The 16024-nt window shown below is 35.9% G+C and overlaps 1 protein-coding gene across 1 annotated transcript in view; it reads right to left on the bottom strand.

The window, feature by feature from the left end:
• Positions 1-2534: 2534 nt before the first annotated feature.
• LOC129748082 (uncharacterized) overlaps positions 2535-16024 on the bottom strand; it is a 159911-nt gene continuing 146421 nt past the window's right edge. Inside the window, exons 2-4 of the mRNA XM_055742558.1 lie at positions 15157-15292; positions 6007-6508; positions 2535-4181 (exon numbers count right to left, since the gene is read on the bottom strand). Of these exons, the coding sequence (XP_055598533.1) occupies positions 4002-4181; positions 6007-6508; positions 15157-15292 (818 nt within the window). The 3' untranslated portion in view covers positions 2535-4001. The remainder of the gene's footprint in view (positions 4182-6006; positions 6509-15156; positions 15293-16024) is intronic.

The raw sequence follows: 16024 nt of genomic DNA, 5'->3' as shown, positions 1-16024 counted from the left end.
TTTTTACACTGATATACGTACCGCGTGAAAAAAAAACCGTGTTAATGCCCGAAAGCATGTGTTCAGTCCGACGAGCGGCCTGATGTTGGAAAGAGAGCGCGAGAGAAGAGAGAACAGGCGACCGAGATCCCCCCCCCCCCCCCCCGAGCCTTGGCCGCCAGGCAGCGTCAAGAGGACCTGCCTCCACTGATGGTGGTTGTCTCTCAAGGTCCAATCCCACGAGGGGAACGGGCCATCAGTGGTTGTTTTCCCAAGCGCTCACATCGACGCGGCCTTGGCCTCCAGGTACAGTCCGAGGACTTGCCTCCACTGGTGAGACAGCCACCAGGGGTTGTCTAGAAGAGGCTCACTCCCACGAGGGGAATGAGTCCCATCAGTGGTCACCAATGGCTTTTCATGGCCACAACAGCATGTAAAAAAAACCGTGCTAATTACGGAAAACCGTGTAAAAAAGACCATAAAATTCTGCAGCTCTGAAATTTCAAACAATAAGACATGTAACTGGACACTTAAGACCTGAGACTTGACACTTAAGACCTAAAACCTGAGACTAGAGACATGAGATCTAAGACCTGCGAACTGGTACCTGAGACTTGAGACCTGCCAATTGAGACAACTGATACTTAGACTTTCGACATGACACCTGAGACCTGAGACATAAGACATGAGAAAAGAGTCATGAAACATGAGACCTGAGACCTGAGACAAGCTACTAGTGTTAGTACCGCGAGAAATAAGTTGCTCCTATTTCAACTTTCGACTCCCTAGTGAAAGGATTTCACTAGTATAGGTCAAGGTGACGAAAAATAGTGTCGCAAGTTTCTGTTAATTTCCGAAAACCGTGTAAAAACCGTTAATAAAACCTTGGTGTATTATTAATCTTATCAAGGTTGAAGCCTTGTTTAATGAGATAATTTTTCAGAAGATCTTGGGGGAACTTGGGTGTTGAATTTTTTGTGTCTAAACAAAATTTTAAATCAATGTCTAACGCAGCTAATAGCAAAGTCATTTAGTGGTATGAATAAGGTTTAGCAATTGCTTCGGTAACTTTTACTTTGCTCGAAATCAAGCAAAGCAAAAGCCCAAAGCATTTGCTTAGTTTGGTATGAATAAACATTTGCTTAGCAGATGTGTACTAAAGTCTTAGAACATAGCTTTTGCTTTGAAAAAAGAGCTATCCAACCAGCAGAATCTGAAATTTACTAAAGTAAAATTAAAGAGACGATCAAAAAATTGAAAAATACGGCTAAAATAGCCATGAAATCGACGGTGCGGGTGGTGGGTGTAAGAACGATCGAAAAAATTAAGGTCAATACATGCTCGTATGTTGATGTTTAAAGAAAATTGAATATTGTCAAACAAAAATGGCCTAGCTTTTTAACATTTATCATAAGCTCTCCCACACGTTTTCGGATCGGGATAAACCGATATATAAAAAAAATAGGCAATAGGCGCACATCTTAACTTAGATGTTTTTTTTTATCTTTGAATTATAAAAAAAATCATATAAATTTGGGAGATCTGAATTATGTTTTAAATTATTACAACTTTCTTCCAACTTCAAGCCGATTGGGACTTCTTCCACTGTAGCCGGATTTTTTCAATTTGAAATATTTACTAATTGATTTGTTTTGTTTCATCTTAGACGAATCATTTCATACAACGACAGGAATATGAAAAAAGTTGGGTTATCACTTCGACTGTTCTTTATCTATGTTGAAAATGCCTTTTTAAATTGTATTGAAGTGTAATACTGCTAATTTTATAAACTCATGACGTTGTTGAAGAATTTGTTTATTGGAAAAGTCTGCTACCAAGCATGCTTAGAAAATAAAGTAATTGCTAGGAGATTTCTCGAGCGATTGCTTCAGATTTGGGCTTTATTCATACCAAACTAGCTTGTTCTAAACGTAAAAGCTCCTGACTGAGAAAACAGCTGTCAGAAAAAACTTTATTCATATCAACCGAAGCAATTGCTTTCTGCGACTGCTCGAATGCTCGATTTAGTTTAGCAAAAGCAATTGCTAGGGTTTTTGCATACCACCTATTGTCTTCAACATTTTGAATGTTTTTCAGTTTTTCAATGTTACACGGCCCTAATTCAGAAATAATTTATTCCTTTAATGTATAGTATAGTTTAAAAACGACACTGTAATATATTCGAATTATTTATGAAACGCGTGCATATTTTAATATCCCCAACGATCACAGCAAACATTCAAAAGATTGAAATCTACTAGCCTATTAGCCTATTATTAATATCGAATTTTTATTTACATGGAAATATGTACAAAAGTAGTTCAAATCAAAGTTTGAACCCTTGTTTGTGTTATTTGAATAAAAATTATTTTATACGGAATCAGTAATTACTACATATATCAATTTAAAAAAAGTCGTGTTTCAAAAGGTTTTTTGATGATGTGATACCAATTTACAGAGGTATCATAAAATTTAATATCCTAAATGTTATTAGTATTACAATGGTCCATTAGCGTTTTAATAAGGGAGTTTCTTTGCTAATATAGTTTGAATGATTTCAAATAAAAAAATAAAACGTTTTATTGATTGGCTTGTTGCACTACGAGCTATTTTTTGGTTTCCATCGGTAGAGTTTCTAATTGAGTAGCGATGTCATTTACAAAGTAGAGATGCTTAGAATATGTTTTTTTTTCAATAGTATAAGGTTGTGTACATAACTCTACCAGATTATCTATCATCCTTACTTTATTTTACATTTGCATAACAAGGGAGCTTGAACTATATAGTTTGCTGTTTCCATTCTTTGTTTCTTCTAGGGAATGGGCATGTCTTTTTTTTTGTTCAGTTTATATTTTTTTTTCTTTTATAGTTTGCGACTTTTCATCCTACCTAAAGCTAGTTTTAGTTCTTCTTAGTGTTCTAGTTATTAATAATATCCTGTGATTCGTGGTAAGACTAATAAATTATGTCTAATTCGGTTTGGACTAAATTGACAAATATTTACAGCACTCTCTGTACTTCGAGAAATCCAATCATTGACCAACAGTTTCAATATCAGGCAAAATTCCATTTAACACTAACTATGCTTTATATATTAACTGCTCTCTTAATCAAGGTTCTAAGCTAATAAAAGTTCTCTCGTTTTTTTGTTTAAATAAATTAATTGACACCTATTACATTTCCAGCAGAAACAAGTCAGACAAATCTATAGCAATGGGAGGATGTGGCAAAAAATATTTTAATTTATCGCACCTTGAGCTAAATTTGATCTCATTCATGCGTCTGCCAACGATTGACGAAGACGATTCCGTTTAACGATAACAATAAATTACTTCCCATCTTTGTGGCCAGAAATCAATCAAGTGGAACAAGTGCCTAGTGTCCAAATGTTTGAGATAGAGAGAGATGGAGCACTTAAAAGTCTAGTAACAGTCTACCTAGTGTAGATAGCATAATATGTACAAATAAAACTAATCAAACTCAACTGGTCGCACTGGCTAATTCGACTAAATAAAATAATTAATACTAATTGCGAGTGCTCTCGGTTGTGAGTTTTACGCATCGAATTGGAATCAGATAGTGAACGTTTTTTTTCTTTCTAAAATCGACATTTTACTAGACTGAAAAAAATTAACCTTGTTCATCTATGTCGTACTCGTATATCATAAACTAATGAAAACCACGATTAAACTATTACACTGGACAGGGACAGACTTATCTTTGTTTTATGGTTTCGAGACAAGCTATTTTAGGTGACTTTTAGCTTCTTTTGGTCACATTATATGTAGTCAGTGATGTGTGTGTGTATATCAAATAAAGGAGCATCATTGCGCTTCGTAAAATTGATCTATTCATGCCTAAATATCAATCATTCTCAATTTACCTTTTTCTTTCTTAAAGCTAGGAATTAAACTAAATTGAACTTTGTGTAGCTTGTTTGTTTTGAGTTACGCAGTTGCAGGATTAGTTTCGAGAGTGGATAGGTTGTATGTTTTAACGACGAGAATTTTGAGCACTAGTTTTTATCGTAACCGAAGTATGCTGAATGTGGGGAAAACCGAGTTCAGTAAGGAAACAACCGAGGGTGTCAGCAGTAGAAGCAGAAAGCTGGCAACACTGCTGCTGGGCTTCGCACTATGATGACCGGCTGACGAGTACATCGACGGGCATTTGTTGGACCGGTAGTAGTCTTCGCAGTACATCTGAAATGATAAAAAAAAATGAAGAAAAAGTCAGGAATCAGAATGAAAATTTAGAATAAGATGTTCAGAATCATAATTAGCTTGAAATCCACAATTGAGATTGAGAATTAAGAGAATCTAAATGAGAATTGAAAATAATACGATTAGAAAAAATGAGAATTAAGCTCTATTATCAATTTTAAGATTTAATGGATTAAGATTGAAAAATAAGCAGGAAAATTGAGATTGAAAACTAAGATTTCGAAATGAGATTGAGAATTGAGATTGAGAATTGAGATTGAGAATTGAGATTGAGAATTGAGATTGAGAATTGAGAATTGGGATTGAGAATAGCGTTTGAGGATTGAGATTAAGAATTGAGATTTGATAATTTAGATAAGCAATTGAAAATCGAGAGTGATAATTCAGAGAAAAAACTGAGATTGAGAATTGAGAATTGCGAATTGAAAATTGAGATTAAGAATTGAGATTGAGAATTGAGATTGAGAATTGAGATTGAGAATTGAGATTGAGAATTGAGATTGAGAATTGAGATTGAGAATTGAGCTTGAGAATTGAGATTGAGAATTGAGATTGAGAATTGAGATTGAGATTTGAAATTGAGAATTGAGATTTGAAAATTGAGATTGAGAATTGAGAATTAAATTGAGAATTGAGATTAAGAATTGAGATTGAGAATTGAGATTGAGAATTGAGATTGAGAATTGGGATTGAGAATTGAGATTGAGAATTGAGATTGAGAATTGAGATTGAGAATTGAGATTGAGAATTGAGAATTGAGAATTGACAATTGAGATTGAGAATTGAGATTGAGAATTGAGATTGAGAATTGAGAATTGAGATTGAGAATTGAGATTAAGAATTGAGATTGAGAATTGAGATTGAGATTGAGATTGAGAATTGAGATTGAGAATTGAGAATTAAGATTGAGAATTGAGAATTGAGATTGAGAATTGAGATTGAGAATTGAGATTGAGAATTGAGATTGAGAATTGAGATTGAGAATAAAGATTGAGAATTGAGATTGAGAATTGAGAATTGAGATTGAGAATTGAGATTGAGAATTGAGATTGAGAATAAAGATTGAGAATTGAGATTGAGAATTGAGATTGAGAATTGAGATTGAGAATTGAGATTGAGAATTGAGATTGAGAATTGAGAATTGAGGTTGAGAATCGAGAGTTGAGATTGAAAATTGAGAATTGAGATTGAGAATTGAGAATTGAGAATTGAGAATTGAGATTGAGATTGAGAATTGAGATTGAGAATTGAGAATTGAGAATTGAGATTGAGAATTGAGATTGAGAATTGAGAATTGAGAATCAGAATTGAGAGTTGAGATTGAGAATTGAAATTGAGAATTGAGATTGAGAATTGAGATTGAGAATTGAGATTGAGATTTGATAATTTAGATAAACAATTGAAAATCGAGAGTGAGAATTCAGAGAAAAAACTGAGATTGAGAATTGAGAATTGCGAATTGAAAATTGAGATTAAGAATTGAGATTGAGAATTGAGATTGAGAATTGAGATTGAGAATTGAGATTGAGAATTGAGATTGAGAATTGAGATTGAGAATTGAGATTGAGAATTGAGAATTAAATTGAGAATTGAGATTGAGATTTGAAATTGAGAATTGAGATTTGAGAATTGGGATTGAGAATTGAGAATTAAATTGAGAATTGAGATTAAGAATTGAGATTGAGAATTGAGATTGAGAATTGAGATTGAGAATTGAGATTGAGAATTGAGATTGAGAATTGAGAATTGAAGTTGAGAATTGAGAATGGATACTGAGAAACTGATTTTGACGAAGTGTACTTACATTTATCAACGTGGACGACATCTTATCCAGGAATCCCCTGGTAAACTTGGCCGTTTCCCTGCCGCAGGTTTTTTGGGCCGCACTCTCGGAGCAATCCAGATACTCGATGAACGAGCAGCACAACGTCCGCACGTCATCTTCGGCATTTCGGCCGGCCGTCGTGTGATGGTTCCCGTTATATTGATCCTGCACCTGGTGCTGATAGTGCCGTTCGTGGCGATTCTGGTGCTGGTGATGATGCTGATGATGGTGCTGCTCATGTTGCTGCGTGATTACGGAAACCGTGTTGTGGTACTTCCGGCCGCACACCTCGTAGTCCGGTTTGACGCGCTGCAAACATGGCGCGTGGGACAGGAAATCATTTTGATACGGACCATCGCGGCACAGATCCCGCACGAACTGATGCGTCCCGTTGTACAGCTTGTTGAACCGATTCCGTTGCTCCAGGGTCATGCATCGACGGGTGTAGCTGCGTATACACTGCAGACCGAGTTTGAGGTCACTGAAAGAGGCAAATTAGACACGTGAGAAATTTCTTTTTTGATGAAATAAGCAAATAACAGAAATGAACGTGACGAAAAATTTCTTGAACATCACAGGAAATTACTGTCCCGAATTCAGGAAATTTGTTTATAACCCCGAGCACTCGCGAAAAGTATCTTCGTAACTTGTAATTCCTCGCGATTTTGATATTCAAATGTGTAACATTTGGATTCATTTTGTGAACAACTAACAAGAATGTTTAATGAAAATGTTTTTTCGGTGAAAAATTCCCTAAACTTTGAACCAAGCACATGGCCCCCATTGTAATTCAGCACATTATCCAATGATTCATGCCTCTTAAAAGTGCAACACTCCACCGGTTCACAACTATCAAAATTAAAATATGTTCCCTTCATCCCGGTTTGTTTTTTTTTTTCGAAAGCCCCCAAACAGAGCGCAGAACAATTAAGGCGTACAACGTGCCGGGGCTTTTAAGTGTCATAATAGGATTGGCTAAACCGATTTAAAAAGTTGAGCAATATTTGTGTAGTTAATGCGGCCTCCCTGCTTGTCCAGAATCGGGGTCCATCTCCAGAAAAAAAAAGACCGGACGAAGAACGTCCAGCGAGAATGTGTTGCTTATGTTCGAGTGGTTGTGCAAAATGACTCTTAAAAGCTGAAGAATGGCCCAAGTCGGAACACAGTTTAAGAGGATTAAAATGTGTAGCTTCCGGAAGTGTCCTTTGGAAACTATGTATGTAGGTACGTACCTATAGAGGAAATAGCCGTAGTGATTTGAGAACAGCAGCTAAGCGAATGGGTGAGTGTTAAATTAGTTCAGAATGAATCGTATGGATTTTGGGTGAAAACATCTCAATTTGAAATTTAGGAAGGTAAACAACAAGATAAAAATTATTTTATGATTATTGTATGCCAGGTGGTTTGCTGTCGTAGAATGCAATACATGAGATCAAAATTTTAAATTTGGTCAAAGTTATGACAAATTTAGCCGATTGTCCTCCTTCGGCACGAAAACAACATATTTGACTTTTTATCACTCCACCACAGTTTTCACGTAATGGCACGATTTCAGATCCAACCAAAAGAGGATCAACTTTTTTTTTAGATCTATTTGAGTGCTATGCAGGGAAAGCGGTCGCATTTGGAGGCAGTCTTTTTTTATATATTTATCCTTTCATCGTGTCAATCGTTATGAAATACTGACTGATTTGCAGCTTCCAAAGCCTCCTCAAGTACAAGACATAATTTTTTTTTCTATTTTTTCTGTTTTTGTATCTCATTCAAGAGAAACTTGAAACGAAAATTACCTCCTGGAAACCTGCCAGGAGCCCGCTAAAGAGTTCGTTTTGCTTTCCATTACGAATTTTTTCAAAATATCGTGATATTCTGCGCACGATTTGACCACCGTATTTTGATAATTTTACCGGAGGAAAGCTGTTTCACCTTGTAGAAAGGAAGTTAACCTGTTTATTTGGCCAGCTAGACGAACTAGTCAGAAAAAATGTTTTTTCATCACTTCCCTTGTTGAAATTTTCAAATTTTGCTTGATATAACTTCCGACATTCCTCAACTTTATGGAATCAATAATCTTCACTTTTTTTTGCACTGTTAGATCCTCTAGGACTCCTTAAATGATTTACCACATGAATGTTGGTCGAATAGTTGATATCCTGCTGTTTGTGGGTCTCCCACTGGGATTCTCCTGGATTTTTCTCGATCCTGCCCAAAAAATTTGTCTATGAGCTTCTCTATTGGGCGCTATCTTCAAAACCACTTGTCACCAAACCAGATTGTCACCAAATTTTGTACACGTACACACAACATTACGCGGTAGCTTCACTGAAAATTTTATCAATTTCCACCCACGCATTCAAAAGTTATTCACAAATCAAAGTGTTGCATTTTTTTTTCTAATACACTCCTTATGCATTCTGAATCAGAATTCTTAATCTGAAAACGAATTTCTAATTTGGATGTTTAATAAATATGAATCTCGGAGGCAAAATATGGAAAAATAGCGTTTATCGACAGATACATTTTCCATATTGAATCTATTTTATTTTAAATTCTAAATTCTGCATCTAAGCTATGAAGCTGATTATTTTTATTTTTGTATTTGAATTTTCACTTCTAATAATGGGAACAAATTCGAATATAGAACATTGTCTTCGTTGGTACCGATTTTCAATCATTCTGTAATAGCCAGAATTTTGTCAATAATAATTATTAAAAAAATTTCAATAATTTTTTCAATATCATTGTTTTTCATTCCGAACATTTAATTTTCATTTATTCAATGTACCGTAATCCGGGATAATATTGATCACTTTTTTCAATATTTTTCGATTATTTTTTCTGTTGAGGGGGATGTGGCTTGTTTTCTATTTTTAAAACCAGTACTGGAGTCCTATGAACGTAAAACATGGTTGCAAAAATTTATTGGACTACTTTAAATTTGATTTAAAAATCAGAACGGAAAACAACTTCGAAAGCAAACCAAATTTTGTCTATTAAATACTCAATTAAAAGGCTTTCAAACGTAGAAAACAGTTTTCAAAAATTCAAACTATAGACTAAGTTATTTTATTTATTTATTTATGTCTTTGACTTGGTTGTCATACAGACCATAAGTATTAACGTGATCTTAAATTAGGTTTTAAAGTTGACTTAAAATAAGGTTACCTCACGAATCAAACATTCAAATTTTTCTTTGGATACATTGAAGTCAAACAAATAAGAAACATCATTAAACACTTGGCAGCATCGTTGTAGTGGATGATTTTGGCCGAATACTGTTCTGCTTCTTGGAAGCCAGAAAAGAGTCTGGTAACGAAGTTGTCGAGCTGGAGCGTGTAGGTTCAAAGAGCAAAGCAGTTGCGGACAATCGATAGCATTCGTAATAATATCGTAGATGAACATTCGTTGTAGATAAATTCCCCTTTGACTCAGCGACGTCAATGATAATAGACCACATCTATCACAGTACGGTGGCAATCGAACGGGATCTCACCAAGGCAGATGACGTAATGCGAAACGGAGAAATCTTTTCTGGACCCTCTCAATTCTTTCTATGTGAACGGCATGATACGGAGTCCAAACTGGTGCGACGTACTCCAAGACACTGCGTACGAGCGAGCAGAACACAGTCTTTAGAGCATAAGGGTCTTTGAAACTCGAAGTATTTCAGTAAAGGAATCCGAACAAAGCGAAAGCCTTTGCTTTTGTTGTTGCCATATGCTGTGCGAAAGAGAGCTTTTGATCGAATGTTACTCCAAGATCTTTTATCACGGTTGTTATTTCTAATGTAGTGTCGCGGAACGAGTAGTCGAAGGCAACTGAAGCTCTGGTTCTGAAAAAGCCTATACATTTACACATATCGGCATTCACTTTCATTCCATTTGTTTCACACCAGAGCAATAACCTTTCTATATCCTCTTGAAGCGCTGCACAATCCACAATTGAGTCAATTACTCTGTAGAATTTCAGGTCATCAGCATATATAAGCTTTGATGACTTAAGACAGGTGGCCAAGTCATTTACAAAAAGCACAAAGATAAGCGGGCCTAAATGACTTCCTTGTGGGACTCCAGTCGGCATGTGTCAAAGGCTTTGGCGAAGTCAATGTATACTGAATCCACTTGCAGTTTTTATCAGTTGCGGTGTGTAATTCATTAACATAGCACATCAGGTTCGTCATAGTCGATCTTTTCTTAACGAAACCGTGCTGGAATTCGGTAATTATCGGAATAGCTGCAAAATAAAACCTATCATATATCAAAACTTCAAGAACTTTGGAAAAGCAGCAAAGAATTGATATTGGTCGGTAGTTCTCAACACGGTAAGCGTTTCTAGACTTATGAATTGGAGATATTGCAGCTATTTTCCAAAGGATTGGAAAAACACATTCAGAAATCGATCGGATGAATATCATACTGAGCGGTGTGGCTTAAGAAGCAGCGAGTTTTGTTGCCAACGACGATGGAATTCCATCCGGACCGGGCCCTTTCGACGGGTCTAGGTTACTTAGAACATTGAAAATCTCTAGGGCAGTTAAATGAGGCTGTGGCAGTCTAATGTCATAGTTTGGTAGAGTATCAAAGTAGATATCAGCACAGTTTGGAGATTGAAAACTATACACGCTGCTAAAAAACTCGGCATACAAATCAGCGGACTCTTTAACGGTTTCCGACGTGCGGTCACGAAACGATACAGAAGACGGTACGGTGTTGGTAAGACGGCGACTTTTGACATATTTCCAGAATGCAGAGGGATCTTGTTTTACTTTGCGTTCAATTTTTAAGATGTATAGTTCAAATGCAGTATTACGAAGAGCTTCATAGTCAGCTTCTATTTAGTCTCGATAAGTAGGCTTTGGTTTGATCCGTCTTATCTTGGAAATAACGTTTTCGAGCTTTACAAACTAAATTACGGCTTCTTCTTAGTTCGGAGTTCCACCAAGGGAGCTTATAAGGCTGATGACGGTTAAATCTTCTAGGTGGCGTGTGTTGGCGTAATGTATCCCAGAGTCGTTCGTAGAATGCCGATACTGCTTCATCGACAGTTAAGTTTATAAAAGCTGATTGCCAGTCAATCTCTCCTATTGCTTCTTCAACACGCTCGATGTCACAATTCCCAAAGATCAAATTATGTCCGAGAGCGCTGCTGGCGTCCATACGCTCGTCGCAAGTATATTCGAAAAGTAAAACAGAAGGATGGTGATGTCGGTCAGTTTTTAAAATTGGATTCGGCGGGTGTACTATTTCATCTTTTTCGGGTCTGTTGACAAAGATTAGATCCAGCATTCTACCACTAGTGTTAACGAGTGAGCACATTTGCGACAGCCCAGAGGCTATTGTCGATTCGATGACAGCGAGCTCCTGCACAGTGGAAGCATTCACTGTCAGGAACCCATTTGAATCCTCGTCAAAATTCCATTGCAAATTTGGCAAGTTGTAATCTCCAGCTACAGCTATAATGTCTTGGCTGGTGGCGATATTCATAATACAGTCGAAAGCGGTCATATGAGATACATACAGAGCAGTTACGCTGTTAGGTCTCAAGTACACACAACACAAGTAGACATAGTGACGAACAACAACTTGTTGAAGACGATCACAATCATGCACTGTGACAGAGGTTGCATCGATGCCGTGTCGTACTGCGATCAATACGCCTCCGCTACGTCCGAAATGACTAGTACTGGAGTTTCTATCACAGCGGTAAATATTATGGGTCGAGGCCGATTCGGAGTTTGCTATTGGCGATTTGCAGCAAAACATTTTGACATGCAGCGCCAACTGATTTTCACATACGGAACTAACAAAAGGGTGATGATAGCTGATTTTCAACACGGCAGTGAACGAATTGTTCGTAAATTTATGATTTGTACGGAAGTAACGAAACTTCAGACACTAACAATGACTGAATTTTGTTAGAAAACCTGAAATTAACTGGTTGCAATGCTTTTTGTTGAAACAAGTAGAGTTTTCCATGTTTTTTCGAATAAAATTAGATTAGGAAAATAATTAGTTTCAAACTATGAAAACGCAGCATCAATTGAGATCGATTTTCGAGACATTATTAAATCATGACATGAACCCGAATGTCAAAAAAGGTCTTTAATAAAACAAAATCATTACATTGATATTTTAAAGCAGAAATTTGCTTTCAACCGGTGCCCATTACGAAGCTTTTCACATCTCTAGCGGTTCAGCTCTCTTGTCTGATAATAAGTGATAACGATTATTCAAACTCATATGAATTAAAGGGCTCAACAAGGCATCGGGAATTAAAAGGCTTTAATCGTGGTGATTTCCCAGATAAGTTCTTAATATTGCATTTATGAATCATCATATATACTCGAAATATTTAAGTTATAGATTAAAAAATTTATTTATTATTTTATATTTTGAACTATTACTAATCATTTTACATCTCAAACCTGGATTCCTTATTCAATGCTACAATTTTATTTCTTTGATGACTTTGCTGGGAACTTCTTCATATAAACAATAACAGAAACATTTGATTCAAACTCGGCGCATATCTAAAAATGTTTCATAAATATAGTAAATCAATAAATAAGTGTTGAAGATTGTCATCTTACGAATTATTACTTGATCATTCCTAAAAATTCAGTAGGTATTTTCTGCACTAGAAGCTGATTTCGGTTGGCAAACTGAAAAATAACATACATATATTAAACAACCCTACCCGGGTTTTAAAGGTATGAAAAATTGCGTAGTTCACTTTTTCTTACCTTATTCTATAATCCAATCTTCGATAATTTTCATTTAAACTCCAAAATTTCAAAAATTTCTCTTTTGTTTTGGAAAATTACTACTGGCTTTGACGTTTCGATCGATAATATCATCATTTTGATCGCAGCGCCTGCTGAGTGTCGTTTCGAGCTGCAAATCGCCAATGTCGTCTTTCAACCACGTCTCTGTTACCATGACGATGTCATATTCGCATGAAGACAGAGCTAACGAGAAAGCGTTCGTTGGCTAATAATGATAATGTGGAAAAATTTATTGATGGTCAAAATTACCCCGGTGATCAAAGTAACCCCGTTTTACGGTACTTCAAATTGCGATTCACAAATAATTTAAATTCCGTGAAAAAGAAAAAAAAGTGTCTGAACGATTTAGCAAAATGAAGGGTACGCATCCTAAATCGAATCCAAATTTTAAAATGTGGAGACTTATTTTGAATTTGTGTTCACCAATGAAATATGAAATCAATTCCAACAACTGTAACTATAAATATGTAGGTAATGCTATAAACAGTTTTGTAATTGGGTCTGATATTCACCTTTCTTCAAATTTTACAAATGAGAATGAAAAAAACTGAAAAACTGATATCAAAATTCCGGAACTTAGATAAGTTTTTGAGGTTCAATCGAAATTATTAGTCAAGATTTTGACCCTCGAATCACCTTCACTGTTCAACAAAATTGAATTAGTAATTCGATTTTTCATGTATAGAGTAGAACATCTCGTGAGCAGATCGTGCGTAAAATCGCTTCGTAAAGAATCGTTCTGCTGATTTCTTCCGAGTTTAACACGTTATGTGCAGATTGATTCTATCTTCGTTTCAATCATTAGGGGAGGGGCGGGCTAAATGTGCATACTAAGGTCAATACTCATTTTCTGTTAAGAGAGCAAATGACCAAGTTGGTTGAAATCCTCTATAAATAAAAAATATAGAATAGAATATAGAATAGAAAATTTTCTGCTATATTCCAATAAATCGGAGTCTGAAAACTATATGCACATGAGCGGTCATTCGTTTTATATACCTAAGATCAATTTTTCTGTTGAAATCTTTGAGAAAATGATTTTATAATAAAAGTTGAGGGTTAAATGCGCTTATTTATGTTTTTAGCTACAGTTGCGTTCAAAAAAGAATGAAATCACGTGAAGCTGCGCGCTCTCTTCCAACTTTGACAGCTGCTATTTCTCTCTCGGTTGATGTTTTTTCATTAAATTTTCACATTATTTAGTTCTATCCAACTAACGCTCCACAAAGTTAATGTACTCAGTATATGACCAGGCTGTGAAAGCAACATTCCTATTATTGGTAATATGACATTAACAATATGATACTTAGATAATTGATCGAAACATTAAGTCAGTTTTGCTGCAAACATTCTGGAAAGCTCGAACCAATAGTGTTTTACCTGCTTTGATATTTAAGTACTTTTGTTCCCACGTTGTTAGAAGCACGCGATACCTGCATATGTGAGTGCAGTTGATCGACCATTGTTTGTTTTCGATGCAAAAAAAGAGTTTTACTATAAATATTTCTTTCTTAACTCTTAAACGAGTTGTTGGCCCACTTTTGTGTCTTCAGATGAAAGTTGCATCATAAATTGGGCTCTACAATTGCATATTTTTGTAGAATATTCGGCTATGCAGACGGTACTTTTAGACACCGTTTAAAGCTTTTTTTAAAATTTTTTTCATGTTTAAGGTCATTACTTTAATTTTTTTTAATTACTTTATTTGGAAAGCTGTTAAAATTTCAATGCGTTTTGATGTGCTATTTTATGATTTCAGTTGAAAAGTTATTTGGCTTTGAAATATGTTTTTTAGGTTTTGTTTTTGACACTACTAATCTTCGAAATATGGTTTCAAATATTTTATTTACAAAATAATCGGGTGCTAAGAAACCCCCCACCATCTTACGGCCATGGCTCTAAAGTTTATTCGGCCTTAAATGTGATGTGTGTTTAAACTGTATTTAACACAGTTCTGTTTGATTTTTATTTTCAACTCTCTGGAGCCACTATTTTTCATTCTAGTTGTTAATGTCCTAACGTGGCTTTTTCGGCGATTTTCCTACCTTTTTTCTTCATTTTTTAAATTGGTTGTTGATTTCCAATGGCATATTTTAAGTTCTGTTTTTTTTTCAAGCTTCTGTAAAAAGCTTCTTAATTCGAAATACTCTTGCTTACTCCTTACACTAAAATTAAAATTGAATATAAATTTTCAATTTTAAACAGATGATAAATTCCTCAGGTAATTCTTCATCAAATACTGTTAAATACTTTGACGATTCTGTACGGTTTCTTTGCGCTAAAACCTGCAGCAGATAAAAGCATGAAGATGGCGTGTGATGAACAAAACAGCAATTTTCACTTACGGGCATATTTTATCCAGTTCCTCCTTTTTGGTCGCTATCGACAGATCGGTGGACGACTGCAACACTTGGAAGGGCGCCGCACATCGGGCGAGTTCCTCCTGGCCACAATTTTCCGCTCTGATTTTTGCCAAGTTTACTGCGAGGAAAAAAAGAAAGAGAAAGGAAGAAACGGGTGAGATACAGTGAGTGAAGGAGATACAACAGCAAATTGGAGATAAAAAAAAACTGTGAACCAATTAACGATCGCTGTCAAACAACTCTCGGTTGGTTTTGGTTTTTGTGGGTTGGTTATAGTGTAGTTATAATTATAGTTTGCCCTAGAACTGCACGAGCTGAAAACGATTGGTAGATGGGGTTTCCTACTTTTTTTCCGTTCTTGAACACAACCGCCAAGGATCAACGCTCAACGCCTGGGAAGCGATATCAGGGAAAAGTTTTTAAATTAAAAACTATAGTTGCGGACATTGTTGACCAATAAAAGGAAAGCGTGGAGGAAGGGAGGGAAAAGGGGGGAGGATTTCATCGCTTCTCAATGGAAATCAATAGAGTCTATGGACTGGTCGTCTTCGTCAATTTGCAGCAACTGATTGGAAGCTGCAAGAATATTTATAGGATTTTTTGCTCTGCTTTTTCCATCATTAGAGTACGGCGAAGGTGTCAATTTGGTTTGCATAAGCATACTTCTTGCTATATTTCTCTACAATTCGTCGTTTTCGAGGTGTCATAAGAACTGATGGTTTCTCATCAATATTCAAACAGTAAGAACGGTTAACTCAATCTGGGTGGCACTATAATGGTGCCTTGACAGGTTTAAATGTTTCGAGTTATACATAATTCCAAGCTGGCGAGTCAGTTTCAATTATTTGAG

Source organism: Uranotaenia lowii, chromosome 2 (assembly GCF_029784155.1).
Source record: "Uranotaenia lowii strain MFRU-FL chromosome 2, ASM2978415v1, whole genome shotgun sequence".
In the NCBI taxonomy this organism is placed as follows: domain Eukaryota; kingdom Metazoa; phylum Arthropoda; class Insecta; order Diptera; family Culicidae; genus Uranotaenia; species Uranotaenia lowii.
Note: the sequence above shows the minus strand (reverse complement) of the source record. Positions and strands in the feature narration are given on the sequence as shown.